Here is a 20191-nt window from a genome sequence, read left to right on the forward strand (position 1 = left end):
AAGATGTTCGAAATTCTGAAAACAGTAGGGGTAAGCTATAGGGAGGGACGGGTCATACACAACATGTACAAGAGCCAAGAGGGAATAATAAGAGTGGATGACCAAGAATTTAGTCTTCGGGGTGTAAGACAATGATGTCGCCTTAAGCCACTACTGTTCAATCTGTACATCAGGGAAGCAGTGAAGGAAATAAAAGAAAGGTTCAAGAGCGTAATTAAAATTCAGGGTGAAAGGATATCAATGATACGATTTGCTGATGACATGGCTATTCTGAGTGAAAGAGAAGAGAATTACATGATGTGCAGAATCGAACGAACAGTCTAATAAGTACAGAATATGGGTCTGAGAGTAAATCGAAGAAAGATAAAAGTAATGAGAAGTAGCACAAATGAGAACAGCGAGAAATTTTACGTCAGGATTCATTGTCTCGGAGTAGATGAAGTTTAGGGATTCTGCTACTTAGCTAGCAAAATAACCAGTGACGGATGGAGCAAGGAGAATATCAAAAGCACACTAGCAATGGCATAAAGGACATTCCTGGCCAAGAGCCAGCCGCTGTGGCCGAGCAGTTCTAAGCGCTTCAGTCTGGAACCGCGCGACTGCTACGGTCGCAGGTTCGAATCCTGCCTCGGTCATGGATGTGTGTGATGTCAAAAGGCTCAAAAGGCTCTGATCACTATGGGACTTAACTTCTGAGGTCATCAGTCCCCTAGAACTACTTAAACCTAACTAACCTAAGGACATCACACACATCCATGCCCGAGGCAGGATTCGAACCTGCGACCGTAGAGGTCACGCGATTCCAGACTGTAGCGCCTAGAACCGCTTGGCCACTTAGGCCGACAGTGTGATGTCCTTAGGTTTAGGTAGTTCCAAGTCTAGGGGACAGATGACCTAAGATGTTAAGTCCCACAGTCCTCAGAGCCATTTGGTCCTTTTTTTCCTGGCCAAGAGAAGTCTACTAGCCTCAAACATAGGCATTAATTTGAGAGAGAAATTTCTGCGAAGGTACGTCGGGAGTACAGCATTGTGTGGTAGTGAACCATGAACTGTGCGGAAACCGGAACATAAGAGAATCGAAGCGTTTGAGATGTGTTGCTACAGACGAATGCAGAAAATTAGGCGAACTGATAAGGAATGACGAGGTTTTGCACAGAATCGGAGTGGAAATGACAAGGGACAGTATGATAGGATATGTGTTAAGACATGAAGGAATGACTCCCATGGTACTACAGGGAGGTGTAGAGGGAAAAAACTGTTGAGGAAGACAGAGACTGGAATACATTCAGCAAATACTTGAGGACGTAGGTTGCAGGTGTTAACTCTCAAATAAGAGGTTAGCTATGGTTCAAACGTCTCTGACACTATGGAACTTAACATCTGAGGTCATCAGTCCCCTACAACTTAGAACTACTTAAACCTAACTATCCTAAGGACATCACACACATCCCTGCCCGAGGCAGGATTCTAACCTGCAAGCGTAGCGGTCGCGCAGTTCCAGACTGTGGCGCCTAGAACCGCTCGGCCACCCCGGCCGGATAACTTGCCGCAGACCTCACACAGTTTGCCAAGAACAGCAGGCGTCCCCACTTCCGCCATTCGATAATCTTGTTTGCCGGCAGTCGCCCTTACGACGAATCTGGCTGGGTGTGAGTGCGGTCCGTGGCCTTACCCTTGACGGCGAGGCTGCCCTTGACGGTGAAGGGCACGCCGAGCAGCGGCTGCTCGTGTGCCGGCGGGGCGTCGCCGCGGGCCACCAGCTGGTCCACGTGGCGCGCCTCCTCCAGCGCCTCCTCCAGCCTCTGCTCCACCACGGCGTTCAGCACGGGCTGCACTACGCTGACGCGCTCGCCGTACGCCCGCACCACGCTCTCACTCGACACCTGCGCACCGAAAACACTTTCTGTGCACAAGGTGGCTAACGTAAAAGTCATTCGTAACAAGAGACACTCCTTGCTGTTACGCCAGCCTATGATAAGCAACATCGTCACCTACAAACACGACGTTAAAGTTATATACACTCATGGAAATTGAAATAAGAACACCGTGAATTCATTGTCCCAGGAAGGGGAAACTTTATTGACACATTCCTGGGGTCAGATACATCACATGATCACACTGACAGAACCACAGGCACATAGACACAGGCAACAGAGCATGCACAATGTCGGCACTAGTACAGTGTATATCCACCTTTCGCAGCAATGCAGGCTGCTATTCTCCCATGGAACGATCGTAGAGATGCTGGATGTAGTCCTGTGGAACGGCTTGTCATGCCATTTCCACCTGGCGCCTCAGTTGGACCAGCGTTCGTGCTGGACATGCAGACCGCGTGAGACGACGCTTCATCCAGTCCCAAACATGCTCAATGGGGGACAGATCCGGAGATCTTGCTGGCCAGGGTAGTTGACTTACACCTTCTAGAGCACGTTGGGCGGCACGGGATACATGCGGACGTGCATTGTCCTGTTGGAACAGCAAGTTCCCTTGCCGGTCTAGGAATGGTAGAACGATGGGTTCGATGACGGTTTGGATGTACCGTGCACTATTCAGTGTCCTCTCGACGATCACCAGAGGTGTACGGCCAGTGTAGGAGATCGCTCCCCACGCCATGATGCCGGGTGTTGGCCCTGTGTGCCTCGGTCGTATGCAGTCCTGATTGTGGCGCTCACCTGCACGGCGCCAAACACGCATACGACCATCATTGGCACCAAGGCAGAAGCGACTCTCATCGCTGAAGACGACACGTCTCCATTCGTCCCTCCATTCACGCCTGTCGCGACACCACTGGAGGCGGGCTGCACTATGTTGGGGCGTGAGCGGAAGACGGCCTAACGGTGTGCGGGACCGTAGCCCAGCTTCATGGAGACGGTTGCGAATGGTCCTCGCCGATACCCCAGGAGCAACAGTGTCCCTAATTTGCTGGGGAGTGGCGGTGCGGTCCCCTACGGCACTGCGTAGGATCCTACGGTCTTGGCGTGCATCCGTGCGTCGCTGCGCTCCGGTCCCAGGTCGACGGGCACGTGCACCTTCCGCCAACCACTGGCGACAACATCGATGTACTGTGGAGACCTCACGCCCCACGTGTTGAGCAATTCGGCGGTACGTCCACCCGGCCTCCCGCATGCCCACTATACGCCCTCGTTCAAAGTCCGTCAACTGCACATACGGTTCACGTCCACGCTGTCTCGGCATGCTACCAGTGTTAAAGACTGCGATGGAGCTCCGTATACCACGGCAAACTGGCTGACAATGACGGCGGCGGTGCACAAATGCTGCGCAGCTAGCGCCATTCGACGGCCAACGCCTTTGGTTCCTGGTGTGTCCGCTGTGCTGTGCGTGTGATCATTGCTTGTACAGCCCTCTCGCAGTGTCCGGAGCAAGTATGGTGGGTCTGACACACCGGTGTCAATGTGTTCTTTTTTCCATTTCCAGGAGTGTATATGGGATACCAGTTAGATTTTACACAGAGTATGCTAAGGAACTTGCCCCCCCCCCCCCCCCCCCCTTCTTGCAGCGGTGTACCGTAGGTCTCTAGAAGAGCGTAGCATACCAAAGGATTGGAAAAGGGCACAGGCCATCCCCGTTTTCAAGAAGGGACGTCGAACAGATGTGCAGAACTATAGCCCTATATCTCTAACGTCGATCACTTGTAGAATTTTGGAACACGTATTATGTTCGAGTATAATGACTTTTCTGGAGACTAGAAATCTACTCTGTGGGAATCGGCATGGCTTTCGAAAAAGTCGATCGTGTGAAACCCAGCTCGCGCAATTCGTCCACTAGACTCAGAGGGCCATAGACACGGGTTCACAGGTAGATGCCGTGTTTCTTGACTTCCGCAAGGCGTTCGATACAGTTCCCCACAGTCGTTTAATGAACATATAAGTAAGAGCCTATGGACTATCAGACCAATTGTGTGATTGAAGAGTTCCTAGATAACAGAAATCAGAATGTCATTCTCAATGGAGAGAAGTCTTCCGAAGTAAGAGTGATTTCAGGTGTGCCGCAGGGGAGTGTCGTAGGACCGTTGCTGTTCACAATATACATATATGAACTTGTGGATGACATCGGAAGTTCACTGAGGCTTTTTGCGGATTATCCTGTGGTTTATCGAGAGGTTGTAACAATGGAGAATTGTACTGAAATGCAGGAGGATCTGCAAGCGAATTGACGCATGGTGCAGGGAATGGCAATTGAATCTCAATGTAGACAAGTGTAATGTGCTGCGAATACATAGAAGGAAAGATCCCTTATCATTTAGCTACAATATAGCACGTCAGCAAATAGAAGCAGTTAATTACATAAATTATATGGGAGTACGCATTAGGAGTGATTTAAAATGGAATGATCATATAAAGTTGATCGTCGGTACAGCAGATGCCAGACTGAGATTCATTGGAAGAATCCTAAGGAAATGCAACTCGAAAACAAAGGAAGTAGGTTACAGTACGCTTGTTCGCCCATTGCTTGAATACTGCTCAGCTGTATGGGATCCGTACCAGGTAGGGTTGACAGAAGAGATAGAGAAGATCCAACGGAGAGCAGCGTGCTTCGTTACGGGATCATTTAGTAGTCGCGAAAGCGTTACGGAGACGAGAGATGATAGATAAACTCGAGCGAAAGACTCTGCAGGAGAGACCCTCAGTAGCTAGGTACGGGCTTTTGTTAAAGTCTCGAGAACATACCTTCACCGAAGAGTCAAGCAGTATATTGCTCCCTCATACGTATATCTCGCAAAGAGACCATGACGATAAAATCAGAGAGATTAAAGCCCAAACAGAAGCATACCGACAATGCTTCTTTGCACGAACAATACGAGACTGGAATAGAAGGGAGAACCGATAGAGGTACTCAAGCTACCCTCCACCTCACACCGTCAGGTGGCTTGCGGAGTATGGATGTAGATGTAGATATCATCCTTTAGTGATAACCATCGCAAGATCAGACGTTAATCTAAGTGCTTGATAAATCGCTGCAAGTACGAAATGCTGCTTGTGGATGACGTAGAAGTTTTCGTCTGATGATTCCAATATGAGCTCGACTGAAGACAGATCTGGTGATCGTTCAGGCCAAGGCAACATGTCGACACAGTGTAGAGCATGTGGGCGAGCGTTATCCTACTGGAATACACCCCCTAGAATGCTGTTCGCGAATGGCAGCACAACAGGTCGAATCACCAGACTAACGTTCAGTTTTGCAGTCAGGGTGCGTCGGATAACCATAAGAGTGCTCCTGCTATCTTACTAAATCGCATCCCAGACCATAACTACAGGTGTATATCCAGTGTTGCTAGCACCCAGACAGGTTGGGTGTAAGCCCTCAACTCGCATCCTCCTAACCAACCCATGGCCGTCATAGACACCTAGGCACAATCTGCTTTCACCAGAAAACTCAACAGACTTTCACTGTGGTGTCACCGCCAGACACCACACTTCCTGGGTGGTAGCCTTTTAATGAGTCGCGGTCCGTTAGTAGACGTCGGACCCGCGTGTCGCCACTATCAGTGATAGCAGATCGAGCGCCGCCACACGGCAGGTCTAGTCCAGAGAGACTCCCTAGCACTCGCCCCAGTTGTACAGCCGACTTTGCTAGCGATGGTTCACTGTCTACATATGCTCTCATTTGCAGAGACGACAGTTTAGCATAGCCTTCAGCTACGTCATTTGCTACTACCTAGCAAGGTGCCATATTCAGTTACTATAATTAGTATCTCCAAAAATGTATTTTGAACAGATAAAATTGTGAATCATGTACCGTCAAGAGCAACGTTCATCAGTAATGGATTATAGTACGCTTTCTGAATTTTCATTCCTTGTCATGTTCCAGACCTCACGTCAGTATAGTTCTACCCTCCTCACGCCAGCCGGCGTGAGCTAAAGCGCGCGCATTTCGGCCTCCACTCGTAACACGGTGTTGGCTCTTCTGCTAACACAAAATTCACCCTGCTCTCGCCTGACACCAGTGATGTATGAAGTGGTGTGAAACGCAAGTCTGGTTCGGACTTGTCCTTGAAGTAACCGCTTTGTAACAGTTTGTGTGTAACTACAGTGGCAACTGCTGCTCAAATTGCTGCTGCAGATACAGAATGATGCGCCATACTCGACGGTCTTCCCTCCCGGTAATCCCACGAGGCCGTCCGGAGCCTCATCTCCTGGCGACCGTACAGTTTCGTGACCACCGCTCCCAGTGGCTACATTTCTGTCAATTCTTCCTGCAGTATCACAGAAAAAACATCAAGCTCCTGTAGTCCCGTTACATGACCTCGTTCGAATTCAGTGAAGTGGTGATAATAGCGTCTTTGTCGCCTTAACGACATTCTTAACTGACATCATCTCACCACGTCGAAGCTCAAAGGTAACATTGCAGGGTGCATACAGGGTGTTACAAAAAGGTACGGCCAAACTTTCAGCAAACATTCCTCACATACAAATAAAGAAAAGATGTTATATGGACATGTGTCCGGAAACGCTTAATTTCCATGTTAGAGCTCATTTTAGTTTCGTCAGTATGTACTGTAATTCCTCGATTCACCGCCAGTTGGCCCAATGAAGGAAGCGTGTGCAGGCACTGTCAGCAGCTGATTGGCATCCACGGGTACACTTCTGCGAGTGGTTCATCAACAGTGTGTCAGTCCTCATTTCAGTGCAAATGTTCTCTTTACGGATGAGGCTTCATTCTAACGAGATCAAACTGTAAATTTTCACAATCAACATGTGTGGGCTGACGGGAATCCGCACGCAATTGTGCAATCACGTCATCAACACAGATTTTCTGCGAACGTTTGGGCAGGCATTGTTGGTGATGTCTTGATTGGGCCCCATGTTCTTCCACCTACGCTCAATGGAGCACGTTATCATGATTTCATACGGTATACTCTACCTGTGCTGCAAGAACATGTGCCTTTACAAGTACGACACAACATGTGGTTCATGCACGATGGAGCTCCTGCACATTTCAGTCGAAGTGTTCGTACGCTTCTCAACAACAGATTCGGTGACGACGGATTGGAAGAGGCGGACCAATTCCATGGTCTCCACGCTCTCCTGACCTCAACCCTATTGACTTTCATTTATGGGAGCATTTGAAAGCTCTTCTCTACGCAACCTCGGTACCAAATGTAGATACTGTTCGTGCTCGTATTGTGAACGGCTCTGATACAATACTCCATTCACCAGGGCTGCATCAGCGCATCAGGGATTCCATGCAACGGAGGGTGGATGCATGTATCCTCGCTAACGAAGGACATTTTGAAAATTTCCTGTGACAAAGTGTTTGAAGTCACGCTGTGTGCTTCCTTTCCGTGATTGATGTGATGTGAAGAGAAGTAATAAAATGAGCTCTAACATGGAAAGTAAGCGTTTCCGGACACATGTCCACACAACATATTTTCTTTCTTTGTGTGTAACGAATGTTTCCTGAAAGTTTGCACGTGCCTTTTTGTAACACCCTGTATAAAATAAATTTGATGTACATCCTTTTTCATGATTTTCAGCATAATCGCACAGGATTGCAAATACAGCAGAGCGCAAGCACTCTCTACAAATGAATTCTCACCAGATACTCATATAAAAGTCTGTTTGGTATTCAGAGATTAGTTTCTGTGTCCTTGAGTAATGTTCAGAGCTGTTACAGATTATCCAAATTTCTCAAACATAAGGACGATTTATCATAAGGAGTTTGCATTACACTACGAGTAACCATTACCGAATAACATCGAGTCACTCTGAAAACTCACTACCGACTATGTTTATTCAGAAACCAATGAAAATCAGAAACAGTTGGAAGTTGTTTACAACCTTACACCTTTGAGATGAACATGGTTAAAATGCAGACACGTGGAAAGATAGATAAGATCACATTTGCTCTGCTCGTCCGCAGTTGTACAAAAATTAAAAACTGTTAACACAGTGTATCTTAAGATACAATATTAAAATATGACTACCACACACACATCAGAACAGCGGCGAAACAGCGAGTTTATAAATGGTGGTAGGCATATCAGTTACACTACTGGCCATTAAAATTGCTACACCAAGAAGAAATGCAGATGATAAAGGGGTATTAATTGGACAAATATATTATACTAGAACTGACAGGTGATTACATTTTCACGGAATTTGGGTGCATAGATCTTGAGAAATCATACCCAGGACAACCACCTCTGGCCATAATAACGGCCTTGATACGCCTGGGCATTGAGTCAAACAGAGCTTGGATGACGAGTACAGGTACACCTGCCCATGCAGCTTCAACACGATACCACAGTTCATCAAGAGTAGTAGCTGGCATATTGTGACGAACCAGTTGCTCGGCCACCATTGACCAGACCTTTTCAATTGGTGAGAGATCTGGAGAATGTGCAGCAGTCGAACATTTTCTGTATCCAGAAAGGACCGTACAGGACCTGCAACATGCGGTCGTGCATTATCCTGCTGAAATGTAGGGTTTCGCAGGGATCGAATGAAGGGTAGAGCCACGGGTTGTAACACAACTGAAATGTAACGTCAACTGTTCAAAGTGCCGTCAATTCGAACAAGAGGTGACCGAGACGTGTAACCAGTGGCACCCCAATCCATCACGCCAGGTAACACGCCAGTATGGCGATGACGAATACACGCTTCCAATGTGCGTTCACAGCGATGTCGCCAAACACGGATACGACCATCATGATGCTGTAAACAGAACCTGGATTCATCCGAAAGAATGACGTTTTGCCATTCGTGCACTCAGGTCCGTCGTTGAGTACACCATCGCAGGCGCTGCTGTCTGAGATGTAGCGTCAAGGGTAACCGCAGCTATGGTCTCCGAGCTGCTGCAAACGTCGTCGAACTGTTCGTGCAGATGGTTGTTGTCTTGCAAACGTCAACATCTGTTGACTCAGGGATCGAGACGTGATTGCACGATCCGTTACAGCCATGCCGATCTGTCATCTTCACTGCTAATGATACGAGGCCGTTGGGATCCAGCACGGCGTTCCGTATTACCCTCTTGAACCCACCGATTCCATATTCTGCTAACAGTCATTGGATCTCGACCAACGCGAGCAGCAATGTCGCGATACGATAAACCGCAATCGCGATAGGCTACAGTCCGATCTTTATCAAAGTCGGAAACGTGATGGTACGCATTTCTCCTCCTTACACGAGGTATCACAACAACATTTCACCAGGCAACGCCAGTCAACTGTTGTTTGTGTATGAGAAATCGGTTGGTAACTTTCCTCATGTCAGCACGTTGTAGGTGTCGCCACCGGCGCCAACCTTGTGTGAATGCTCTGAAAAGCTAATCTTTGCATATCACAGCATCTTCTTTCCGTCGGTTAAATTTCGCGTCTGTAGCATGTCATCTTCGTGGTGTAGCAATTTTAATGGCCAGTAGTGTATATAATAACTGTAAGAGACAACGATACTCTGCATTCAGTAAATTAATACTGGCCTTTCATTTTAGATAGAAGGACGACATCGTGACTGAAAATTGAGACCAGATCTGCTCTTAACGTGGCTTTACCCTCTTGTCACGATATGATAGACCGTTTGTTAAAATCTGATTGTTATCTCGCGTAGGTAAGATCATCGGACAAAACTTAGTCACCCCTAGAGAAGCAATTATAAACATAGTTTAATAGTGTATAATTCCGTCTCTGGACTTGATAATCGCCTAGATTCGGTTAGGAAGTGAGTCCACGAGATTTCACAGGTACATCGTATCCAGGTTAAGCCAATCGCTAAGGATTTGATCGTGCAATTGCACCAAATTGTGGGAATGGTGATGTCGATGTTTTACCCGCTGTTCGAGGATGTCCCACAGATTTTCTATGCGGTTTAAGGCAGGTGATTCTGCAGGACAATCGAGATAGAGTGGGGAATGTTAAAAAAAAAAACAGTCACAGTTCTTCCAGTCCGACGAAATTCACTGCTGTCGTCTTTATGTGCTGTGTGAGCAAGGTCCTCTTACGCGCTGACAGACTCCAAACATTCATTGCATGCAGTTTCTGTAGAAGTGTTTTCTCGTAAATAGTTGGGGATGGCAATTCATTCACTGCCTCCAGCAATTCCACTCGGGTTTGGAGGCAATGCTGCTCCACAAGCCGTGAAACGCGTCTCCGATGACTCTCAGTCAGAATCTTTCTCCGACGTCGTCTTTCGTGACTACGTGTGTTACGCCACTGCTTTTACACACGCTGAACAGTCCGCCGCGAAACATCAACAATTCCAGCAACTTCTCACAACATATGGACATGGGCAGGGCCAAACACGGTTGCCCCATTTTGTTACTCGGTCACATACTTATATTTACTCATGTTTTGCATACAATGACGAAACATAAATTCCTTACGTAGTAGAGGCAGTGCGTGACCAGTTGAGCACGTGACCCGATCGGTGCGCGACCTCTAAAAGCTTAACGAGTCGTCTATGCGTGCGCGTTGGTATGACTCACTTTTCGTCTGGTTGGTTTCTAACGCAGTTTCTTTATTCTTTGTACAAAAACAAAACTCTAACATCAAACATATTTTCTACGTTTTTAGACATTTGTTTATTAGTGGTAGCAACAGTTACTAAATGTTGCTGCTACAGATGAACATTTAAATACGTCGAAGGAGGGAAAGTTACTTTTCACAGATAAGTAGCTTTATGGTCGAATTATTGTTATCGTACCAATAAGAGGCGTCCATGGTACTAGAGGGAGCTGTAGGGGGCAAAAACTGTAGAGGAAGACAGAGACTGGAATACGTCAAGCAAATAATAGAGGACGTAGGTTGCAAGTGCTACTCTGAGATGAAGAGGTTAGCACAGGAAAGTAATTCGTGGCGGGCCGCTTCAAAAAAAAGAAAAAAAAGAGGCGTTTTATATACTGAAAGAATCGAGACCCAAAATAACAAAGAGCTGATATTGCAAGGCTAATTTATGTGACTGCAAGCATATATACTTACGAAGGGAAGTACAGACGACAGAGATGGTGTGTGCTGCCATTCTTCAATCCGTTGATGGTACACACATATTGAACAATGTTCGCCGGCTGATGTGGCCGAGCGGTTCTAGGTGCTTCAGTCTGGAACCGCGCTGCTGCTATGGTCACAGGTTCGAATCCTGCCTCGGGCAACAAATTTACACTCGTGTCGTATCCTAACGACAACCTAGTCATGTACAATGTATCTGAAAAACCGGCGGCCACCAACCTGCAGCAGAGTTATCAATCACGCTCTCTTTGTTCTTGGCAGTTGTTTAAAGCAGACCTCTACGTGCAAACAAAAGACAGAAAGAATTCAGTTTCAGCACTAACAGTAAACTGTAAAATTTCGCTTCCATCGGTTTGCTGCAACTTCCTACTGGCTCTAGAAGCTGACGCGATACCAACTGATGAGCAGTTCTGGTTGGCACTCGCTTACAGGTTTTGGGCGATACAGCCAGATTCCAAACAAGAAAAGAAAGTTAAGGAGAGAAAATAAGAGGAGGAGAGGATAGTAACTGAATATGTGACGCCGAATGGCGTCCTTTGCGAAAGGATCAAACAGAATTTGGCTAGTTTTGTGTATTGTTGTTGTTGTCTTCAGTCCTGAGACTGGTTTGATGCAGCTCTCCATGCTACTCTATCCTGTGCAAGCTTCTTCATCTCCCAGTACCTACTGCAACCTACATCCTTCTGAATCTGCTTAGTTTATTCATCTCTTGGTCTCCCTCTACGATTTTTACCCTCCACGCTGCCCCGCCAATACTAAATTGGTGATCCCTTGATACCTAAGAACATGTCCTACCAAACGATTCCTTCTTCTGGTCAAGTTGTGCCACAAAATTCTCTTCTCCCCAATCCTATTCAATACTTCCTCGTTAGTTATGTGATCTACCCATTTAATCTTCAGCATTCTTCTGTAGCACCACATTTCGAAAGCTTCTATTCTCTTCTTGTCCAAACTATTTATCGTCCATGTTTCGCTTCCATACATGGCTACACTCCATACAAATACTTACAGAAATGACTTCCTGACACTTAAATCTATACTCGATGTTAACAAATTTCTCTTCTTCAGAAACGCTTTCCTTGCCATTGCCAGTCTACATTTTATATCCTCCCCAAATAGCAAAACTCCTTTACTACTTTAAGTGTCTCATTTCCTAATCTAATTCCCTCAGCATCACCCGACTTAATTCGACTACATTCCATTATTCTCGTTTTGCTTTTGTTGATGTTCATCTTATATCCTCCTTTCAAGACACTGTCCATTACATTCAACTGCTCTTCCAAGTCCTTTGCTGTCTCCGAGAGAGCTACAATGTCATCGGCGAACCTCAAAGTTTTTATTTCTTCTCCATGGATTTTAATATGCCTCCGAATTTTTCTTTTGTTTCCTTTACTGCTTGCTCAATATACAGATTGAATAACATCGGGGAGAGGCTGCAACCCTGTCTTACTCCCTTCCCAACGACTGCTTCCCTTTCATGTCCCTCGACTCTTATAACTGCCATCTGGTTTCTGTACAAATTGTAAATAGCCTTTCACTCCCTGTATTTTACCCCTGCCACCTTTAGAATTTGAAAGAGAGTATTCCAGTCAACATTGTCAAAAGCTTTCTCTAAGTCTACAAATGCTAGAAACGTAGGTTTGCCTTTCCTTAATCTTTCTTCTAAGATAAGTCGTAAGGTCAGTATTGCCTCACGTGTTCCAGTATTTCTACGGAATCCAAACTGATCTTCCCCGAGGTCGGCTTCTACTAGTTTTTCCATTCGTCTGTAAAGAAATCGCGATAGTATTTTGCAGCCGTGACTTATTAAACTAATAGTTCGGTAATTTCACATCTGTCAACACCTGCTTTCTTTCGGATTGGAATTATTATATTCTTCTTGAAGTCTGAGGGTATCACCTGTCTCATACATTTTGCTCACCAGATGGTAGAGTTTTGTCAGGACTGGCTCTCCCAAGGCCGTCAGTAGTTCCAATGGAATGTTGTCTACTCCGGGGGCCATGTTTCGACTCAAGTCTTTCAGTGCTCTGTCAAACTCTTCACGCAGTATCGTATCTCCCATTTCATCTTCATCTACATCCTCTTCCATTTCCATAATATTGTCCTCAAGTACATCGCCCTTGTATAGACCCTCTATATACTCCTTCCACCTTTCTACTTTCCCTTCTTTGCTTAGAACTGGGTTTCGATCTGAGCTCTTGATATTCATACAAGTGGTTCTCTTTTCTCCAAAGGTCTCTTTAATTTTCCTGTAGACAGTATCTATCTTACCCCTAGTGAGATAAGCCTCTACATCCTTACATTTGTCCTCTAGCCATGCCTGCTTAGCCATTTTGCACTTCCTGTCGATCTCATTTTTGAGACGTTTGTAATCCTTTTTGCCTGCTTCATTTACTGCATTTTTATATTTTCTCCTTTCATCAATTAAATTCAATATTTCTTCTGTTACCCAAGGATTTCTACTAGCCCTCGTCTTTTTACCTACTTGATCCTCTGCTGCCTTCACTACTTCATCCCTCAAAGCTACCCATTCTTCTACTGTATTTCTTTCCCCCATTTCTGTCAATTGTTCCCTTATGCTCTCCCTGAAACTCTGTACAACCTCTGGTTCTTTCAGTTTATCCATGTCCCATCTCCTTAAATTCCCACCTTTTTGCAGTTTCTTCAGTTTTAATCTACAGTTCATAACCAATAGATTGTGGTCAGAGTCCACATCTGCCCCTGGAAATGTTTTACAATTTAAAACCTGGTTCCTAAATCTCTGTCTTACCATTATATAATCTATCTGATACCTTTTAGTATCTCCAGAGTTCTTCCATGTATACAACCTCCTTTCATGATTCTGAAACCAAGTGTTAGCTATGATTAAGTGGTGCTCTGTTCAAAATTCTACCAGGCGGCTTCCTCTTTCATTTCTTAGCCCCAATCCATATTCACCTACTACGTTTCCTTCTCTCCCTTTACCTACACTCGAATTCCAGTCACCCATGACTATTAAATTTTCGTCTCCCTTCACTACCTGAATAATTTCTTTTATTTCATCACACATTTCTTCAATTCCTTCGCCATTTGCAGAGCTAGTTGGCATATAAACTTGTACTACTGTAGTAGGTGTGGGCTTCGTATCTATCTTGGCCACAATAATGCGTTCACTATGCTGTTTGTAGTAGCTTACCCGCATTACTATTTTCCTATTCATTATCAAACCTACTCCTGCATTACCCGTCTTTGATTTTGTGTTTATAACCCTGTAGTCACCTGACCAGAAGTCTTGTTCCTCCCGCCACTGAACTTCACTAATTCCCACTATATCTAACTTTAACCTATCCATTTGCCTTTTTAAATTTTCTAACCTACCTGCCCGATTAAGGGATTTGACATTCCACGCTCCGATCCGTAGAACGGCAGTTTTCTTTCTCCTGATAAAAGCATTTCCTTGAGTAGTCCCCGCCCGGATATCCTAATGGGGGACTATTTTACCTCCGGAATATTTTACCCAAGAGGACGCCATCATGATTTAATCTTACAGTAAAGCTGCATGCCCTCGGGAAAAATTACGGCCGTAGTGTCTCCTTGCTTTCAGCCGTTCGCAGTACCAGCACAGCAAGGCCGTTTTGGTTATTGTTACAAGGCCAGATCAGTCAATCATCCAGTTTTGTGTATGAAACGTGCGTATTTCGTTACCATCGTATTGTGCGTGTTGCTTTTCAATGGTTATTGTTGTGTCGTTTAGTGTGGGACACTAACAACCAAGAAGAGAAGTAACACTTGCAGATTGACAGAACGCTTTATTTCTAAAAAGGACAGAAACTTAACTTCTCGTTATGAGATGGCGTATGTGCTTCCTGTGCCTACTACATGCAATTACCTTTACACATACTTCTACTCGCAGAACGCAGGCTGAATACCGTCTACCTATCACTCAGTACTGATACTCTTGAAGTCTGCGACCGAACTGGCCCGACTGGCGATGGGCGGCTAGTTAAGTCAGCTTTGACAGGGGGCGCTAAACACTGTCTTACTGGAGATCCGCTCTTTCCATTGGCTCACGGGTCAGCGCCTTCTTGATGCTGTTTCGTGGCGCTGCGCTGCTCTGTGTGCAGTCGATGCTTTAGAACTGCACAGTTACCGTGTCTGATGAAATGCAAAACAAAAGGGCCAGACTGATGATTCGGCACTCAACGCATCGAAAAAAAAAGCCACACAAGGATTGGAAGTGAACTGACAATTTGTTGTAGCAGTTTCGCAGTGGCGGACAATTCACGCATGACGTTGAACACTATGATTGAGAAAGACAGCTCCATCGCGTGAAGTGACAACTATCAAGTAATTTTAATCAGACTTCAGCTCACTGAACACGCTGGCAGAGAAGGAAGAGATGACTTTCACAGAGTAAGCGTGTAGCACCACGTTTCTTTTTTCATGTTATAATAGTATAACAACGAAGGAAGTGAAACTTCCTGGCAGATTAAAACTGTGTGCCGTACCGAGACTCGAACTCGGGACCTTTGCCTTTCGCGGGCAAGTGCTCTACCAACTGAGCTACCCAAGCACGACTCACGCCCCCTCCACACAGCTTTACTTCTGCCAGTATCTCGTCTCCTACCTTCCAAACTTTACACAAGCTCTCCTGTGAACCCTGCAGAACTAGCACTCCTGAAAGAAAGGAGGTTGCGGAGACATGGCTTAGCCACAATCTGGGGGACGTTTCCAGAATGAGATTTTCACTCTGCAGTGGAGTGTGCGCTGACATGAAACTTCCTTGCAGATCAAAACTGTGTGCCGGACCTTTGCTGTTTGGACGAGGCGTGAGTCGTGCTTGGGTATCTCAGTTGGTAGAACACTTGCGCGCGAAAGGCAGAGGTCCCGAGTTCGAGTCTCGGTCCGGCACACAGTTTTAATCTGCCAGGAAGTTTCATATCAGCGCACACTCCGCTGCAGAGTGAAAATCTCATTAACGAAGGACATGCTTTGCGCGCAGTAGTGCTGATGGAGCCGGTAGCTCTCTCATAATGGCTGTCACTCCAACGCTGCCGCCCACAGCGGCGGAAAAGGCGGCACCTCACCGCGCACGCGAGCCCACATTCGGGTCGAGGTCGCTCAGACGTTCGGCAGTTTTTCTAGCACCAGAATGACGCATCAACTACCACTTTACATGTGAGTAATTGCTTCCGTTATAGAGGCAATTTAGTGCCCTTGTGGGTGTTTTTCGAAAAACTATTTTTGTTCGGATATTGTAAAAACAACATCGTGACTACATCGGGAAGAACTATCATTCTTTTTTTTCTTTAGCCGTCGACTTTAGTCCACTGTCATGACATCGACTTACCTGCAGCTTTACACGTAATGGAAGTCAGATTGTTGATCGTGTTAAAGGCTTGTGCGAAGTATACTGACGGAAGAAATCGCAACACAAAGAAGCAGTTGTGCGACATAAAAGAAAGTTGGTAGCAGTGTTCATATTTCTACATCTACATCTACATTTACATCCATACTCCGCAAGCAACCTATCGGTGTGTGGCGGAGGGTACCTTGAGTACCTCTATCGGTTCTCCCTTCTATTCCAGTCTCGTTCGTGGAAAAAAGAATTGTCGGTAAGCTTCTGTGTGAGCTCTAATCTCTCTGATTTTATCCTCATGGTCTCTTTGCGAGATATACGTAGGAGGGAGCAATATACTGCTTGACTCTTAGGTGAAGGTATGTTCTCAAAACTTTAACAAAAGCCCGTACCGAACTACTGAGCGTCTCTCCTGCAGAGTCTTCCACTGGAGTTTATCTATCATCTCCGTAACGCTTTCGAGATTACTAAATGTTCCTGTAACGAGGCGCGCTGCTCTCCGTTGGATCTTCTCTCTCTGTTCTATCAACCCTATCTGGTACGGATCCCCCACTGCTGAGCAGTATTCAAGCAGTGGGCGAACAAGCGTACTGTAACCTACTTCCTTTGTTTTCGGATTGCATTTCCTTAGGACTCTTCCAATGAATCTCGGTCTGGCATCTGCCTTGCCGACGACCAGCTTTATATGATCATTCCATTTAAAATCACTCCTAATGCGTAATCCCATATAATTTATGTAATTAACTGCTTCTATTTGCTGACGTGCTATATTGTAGCTAAATGATAAGGGATCTTTCCTTCTATGTATTCGCAGCACATTACACTTGTCTACATTGAGATTCAATTGCCATTCCCTGCACCATGCGTCAATTCGCTTGCAGATCCTCCTGCATTTCAGTACAATTCTCCATTGTTACAACCTCTCGATACACCACAGCATCATCCGCAGAAAGCCTCAGTGAACTTCCGATGTCATCCACAAGTTCATATATGTATATTGTGAACAGCAACGGTCCTACGACACTCCCCTGCGGCACACCTGAAATCACTCTTACTTCGGAAGACTTCTCTCCATTGAGAATGAGATTCTGAGTTCTGTTATCTAGGAACTCTTCAATCACACAATTGGTCTGATAGTCCATATGCTCTTACTTATATGTTCATTAAACGACTGTGGGGAACTGTATCGAACGCCTTGCGGAAGTCAAGAAACACGGCATCTACCTGTGAACCCGTGTCTGTGGCCCTATGAGTCTCGTGGACGAATTGCGCGAGCTGGGTTCCACACGACCGTCTTTTTCGAAACCCATGCTGTTTCCTACAGAGTAGATATATAGTATCCAGAAAAGTCATTATACAAGAACATAATATTTCATGCCAGTCGCATTAGAATGCCAATAATAGCGCCACTATGAGGCTGCAAAATAGGTTGGCTTTAAACGCCGGCTGTAACGGTCGTGAGCGTTCGTTACCTTTGAGATTGGACGTGGAGAGCTCACCTGTCTGCGTGATAAACACACTGGACCTACATATATAGTTATCGTCTGGGGCTCGATTTCGTATGACAGCAGGACCACTCTCGTGGTTATCCGAGGTAACCTTACAGCTCATTTGTACGTCAATCTGATGATTCGACGTGTTGTGCTGCCGCTCATGAACAACTTTCCAGGCGGTGTTTTCCAATGGGACAACGCTCACCCACATACCGCTGTTATAGCCAAACATGCTCTACAGAGTGTCAGCATGTTGTGTTGGTATGGTCGATCACCAGATCTGTCTCCAATCGAGAACATATGTTACGCCCTCGGACGACAGATCTACCATTAACCGTCTCTGTATTGTATTGACCGATCAACTGTAACAGCCATGGAACTGTCCAAGAAACTGACATTTGGCGCCTGTATAACACAATGTACGCTCGTTTTCATGCTTGCATTCAACATTCCGGTGGTTAACCGGTTATTAATGTACCAGCATTTCACATTTGTAATGAGTTATCTCGCGGTTACTTTAACCTGTGATCTTGCAATGTCACTCACTTAAATATGCTATCTAGCAAATGTATTCCTGAAATTTCTTTACTCTATATTAATTATTTTTTGCTACTGCAATTTTTTCCGGCAGTGTGTTATACACACCATATTACTTTTTCGAAAAGTTGTCTGCTTTCAATGCATTTTCTGCTCTTTGGCGAAGTTACCTTGTATGAAGGAGACTGGGCACAGTCGGCGTTGAAACATACGACGAATTTGTTGACAAGCTAGAAATGTGCTGTAGTTATTAGCAACTGGGAAATATTGTAATCTTCAAAGGTGATTTTTATGCGTCGCCTTGCTTTAGTTGATTTATGTCTAGCCACCCATCTTCAGATCGTATAAATATGAAGATAATCAAGCAAGATATTCACCACAGCCTCGACAAGCGCACTAACTGAGCTGTTCATGGAGTTGCTTGGTATTCATGTCCCTGATACCAACGCGATTACTAACACTCACCAAGTCTATCAAGCCCTAATCGCTCTAGCTACTGCTGTCCATGGGGCAATAGCCAACGTCACATAACTGTTAGACCACACCATCATTGAAAGGCGCAGACCCAATAACTCGAGGGTAAAATGACTCTGGAAGCAACAGCAGCATACCAGGCATCCACTTTAAAGATAGAACATTAACATTTTCCAGATAAAAATTCAGAAAAACGTATAAACACAGAGGAAAACATAGTCAGATCACTGGCAGAGAGGTTAGTGGAATCCCATTGGTCACTTCAGCAAGGAACAACATCACACACTTTACGAGAATCTGACAACCCATTATAGTCCACTGAGGAGAAGACGGAAATAATTGGGTGACCATTAGCAGCCTGCTCCATGCGGAACATGGACTGTGAGATGACAGACATGCGTGGCTAACGTGCGTAGGTATTACGCAGTTCCTAACCCAGACTACTCATGGAATCACTCTGGGGCGTATAGTACACTGTCTGCCAAAAGAGTGAAGCACCCAGATGACATGGTCAGATGTCAATGTAACTTCTTACACGCACACACCACCGGCGTGGTCGTAAATAGTTGGAGCTGCAATTCTCCACTTTTGTGGATTAGTATTGTTGGTGATTAGTGTTGTCCAGGCCTGCTAGGCTACGTAAGGGGCGTGAACATTGTCAGATGTAGAGTGATCAGTGTGAAGGACACAGAGATGCTACGTACCCATTGAGACAGCATTATCACCACCCGACAAAGTTTGACAGGTGTTTCAATTTGCGTTTCCATTTGGCCGTCTCTTCGCATCACGTAATATTCAGATTTTGGGTCATTGAGATGTGTCAGTTCTCCGATGTTACACTGTATGGTAGTGTGAGTGCAGGCATACTAGACGTCAAGATTCCAGTCGACAACGTCTGTGCACCACATGGGAGGATCGTCTTATTTTTCACCAAGCACATGGTAACCCCTTCACATCTGAGACTGCGATCTGATAACAGGTAACAGACTCTCTGCTGCAACCTTCTGTGTCATCTCGCCATTGTTGGTTGGAGACTAGCAGCAAGCGGACTAGGGAATTTCCGTCTCGCGTGTAGGCTGGTATTAACACCACAGCCGCGCAGGGTAGCCGAGCGGTCTATGGGCGCCTTGTCACGGTTCGCGCGGCTCCCCCCATCGGAGGTTCGAGTCGGTCATGGGTGCGTGTGTTGTCCTTATCGTAAGTTAATGTAAGCTAGATTAAGTAGTCTGTAAGCTTAGGGACCGATGAGTTCAGCAGTTTGGTCCCATAAGACCTTACCACAAATTTCCAAAATTAGCACCACAACACAATAGCCTACGTTTTGAGTGGTGCAGTAACCGGGAAGCATGGACTGTTTATGAATGGCGTCACATTGTTTTCAGCCGTGAA

At 45.7% G+C, this 20191-nt stretch overlaps 1 protein-coding gene across 3 annotated transcripts in view; it reads right to left on the minus strand.

Moving 5' to 3' along the window:
- LOC126339830 (fatty-acid amide hydrolase 2-A-like) overlaps nucleotides 1-20191 on the minus strand; it is a 168276-nt gene that overhangs the window by 73223 nt on the left and 74862 nt on the right. For all 3 annotated transcript variants that reach the window (XM_050001665.1, XM_050001667.1, XM_050001664.1), the window contains one exon: nucleotides 1673-1883. In XM_050001665.1, coding sequence (XP_049857622.1) covers nucleotides 1673-1883 — 211 coding nt within the window. The remainder of the gene's footprint in view (nucleotides 1-1672; nucleotides 1884-20191) is intronic.

The sequence above is a fragment of the Schistocerca gregaria genome, chromosome 1 (genome assembly GCF_023897955.1).
Source record: "Schistocerca gregaria isolate iqSchGreg1 chromosome 1, iqSchGreg1.2, whole genome shotgun sequence".
Lineage (NCBI taxonomy): Eukaryota > Metazoa > Arthropoda > Insecta > Orthoptera > Acrididae > Schistocerca > Schistocerca gregaria.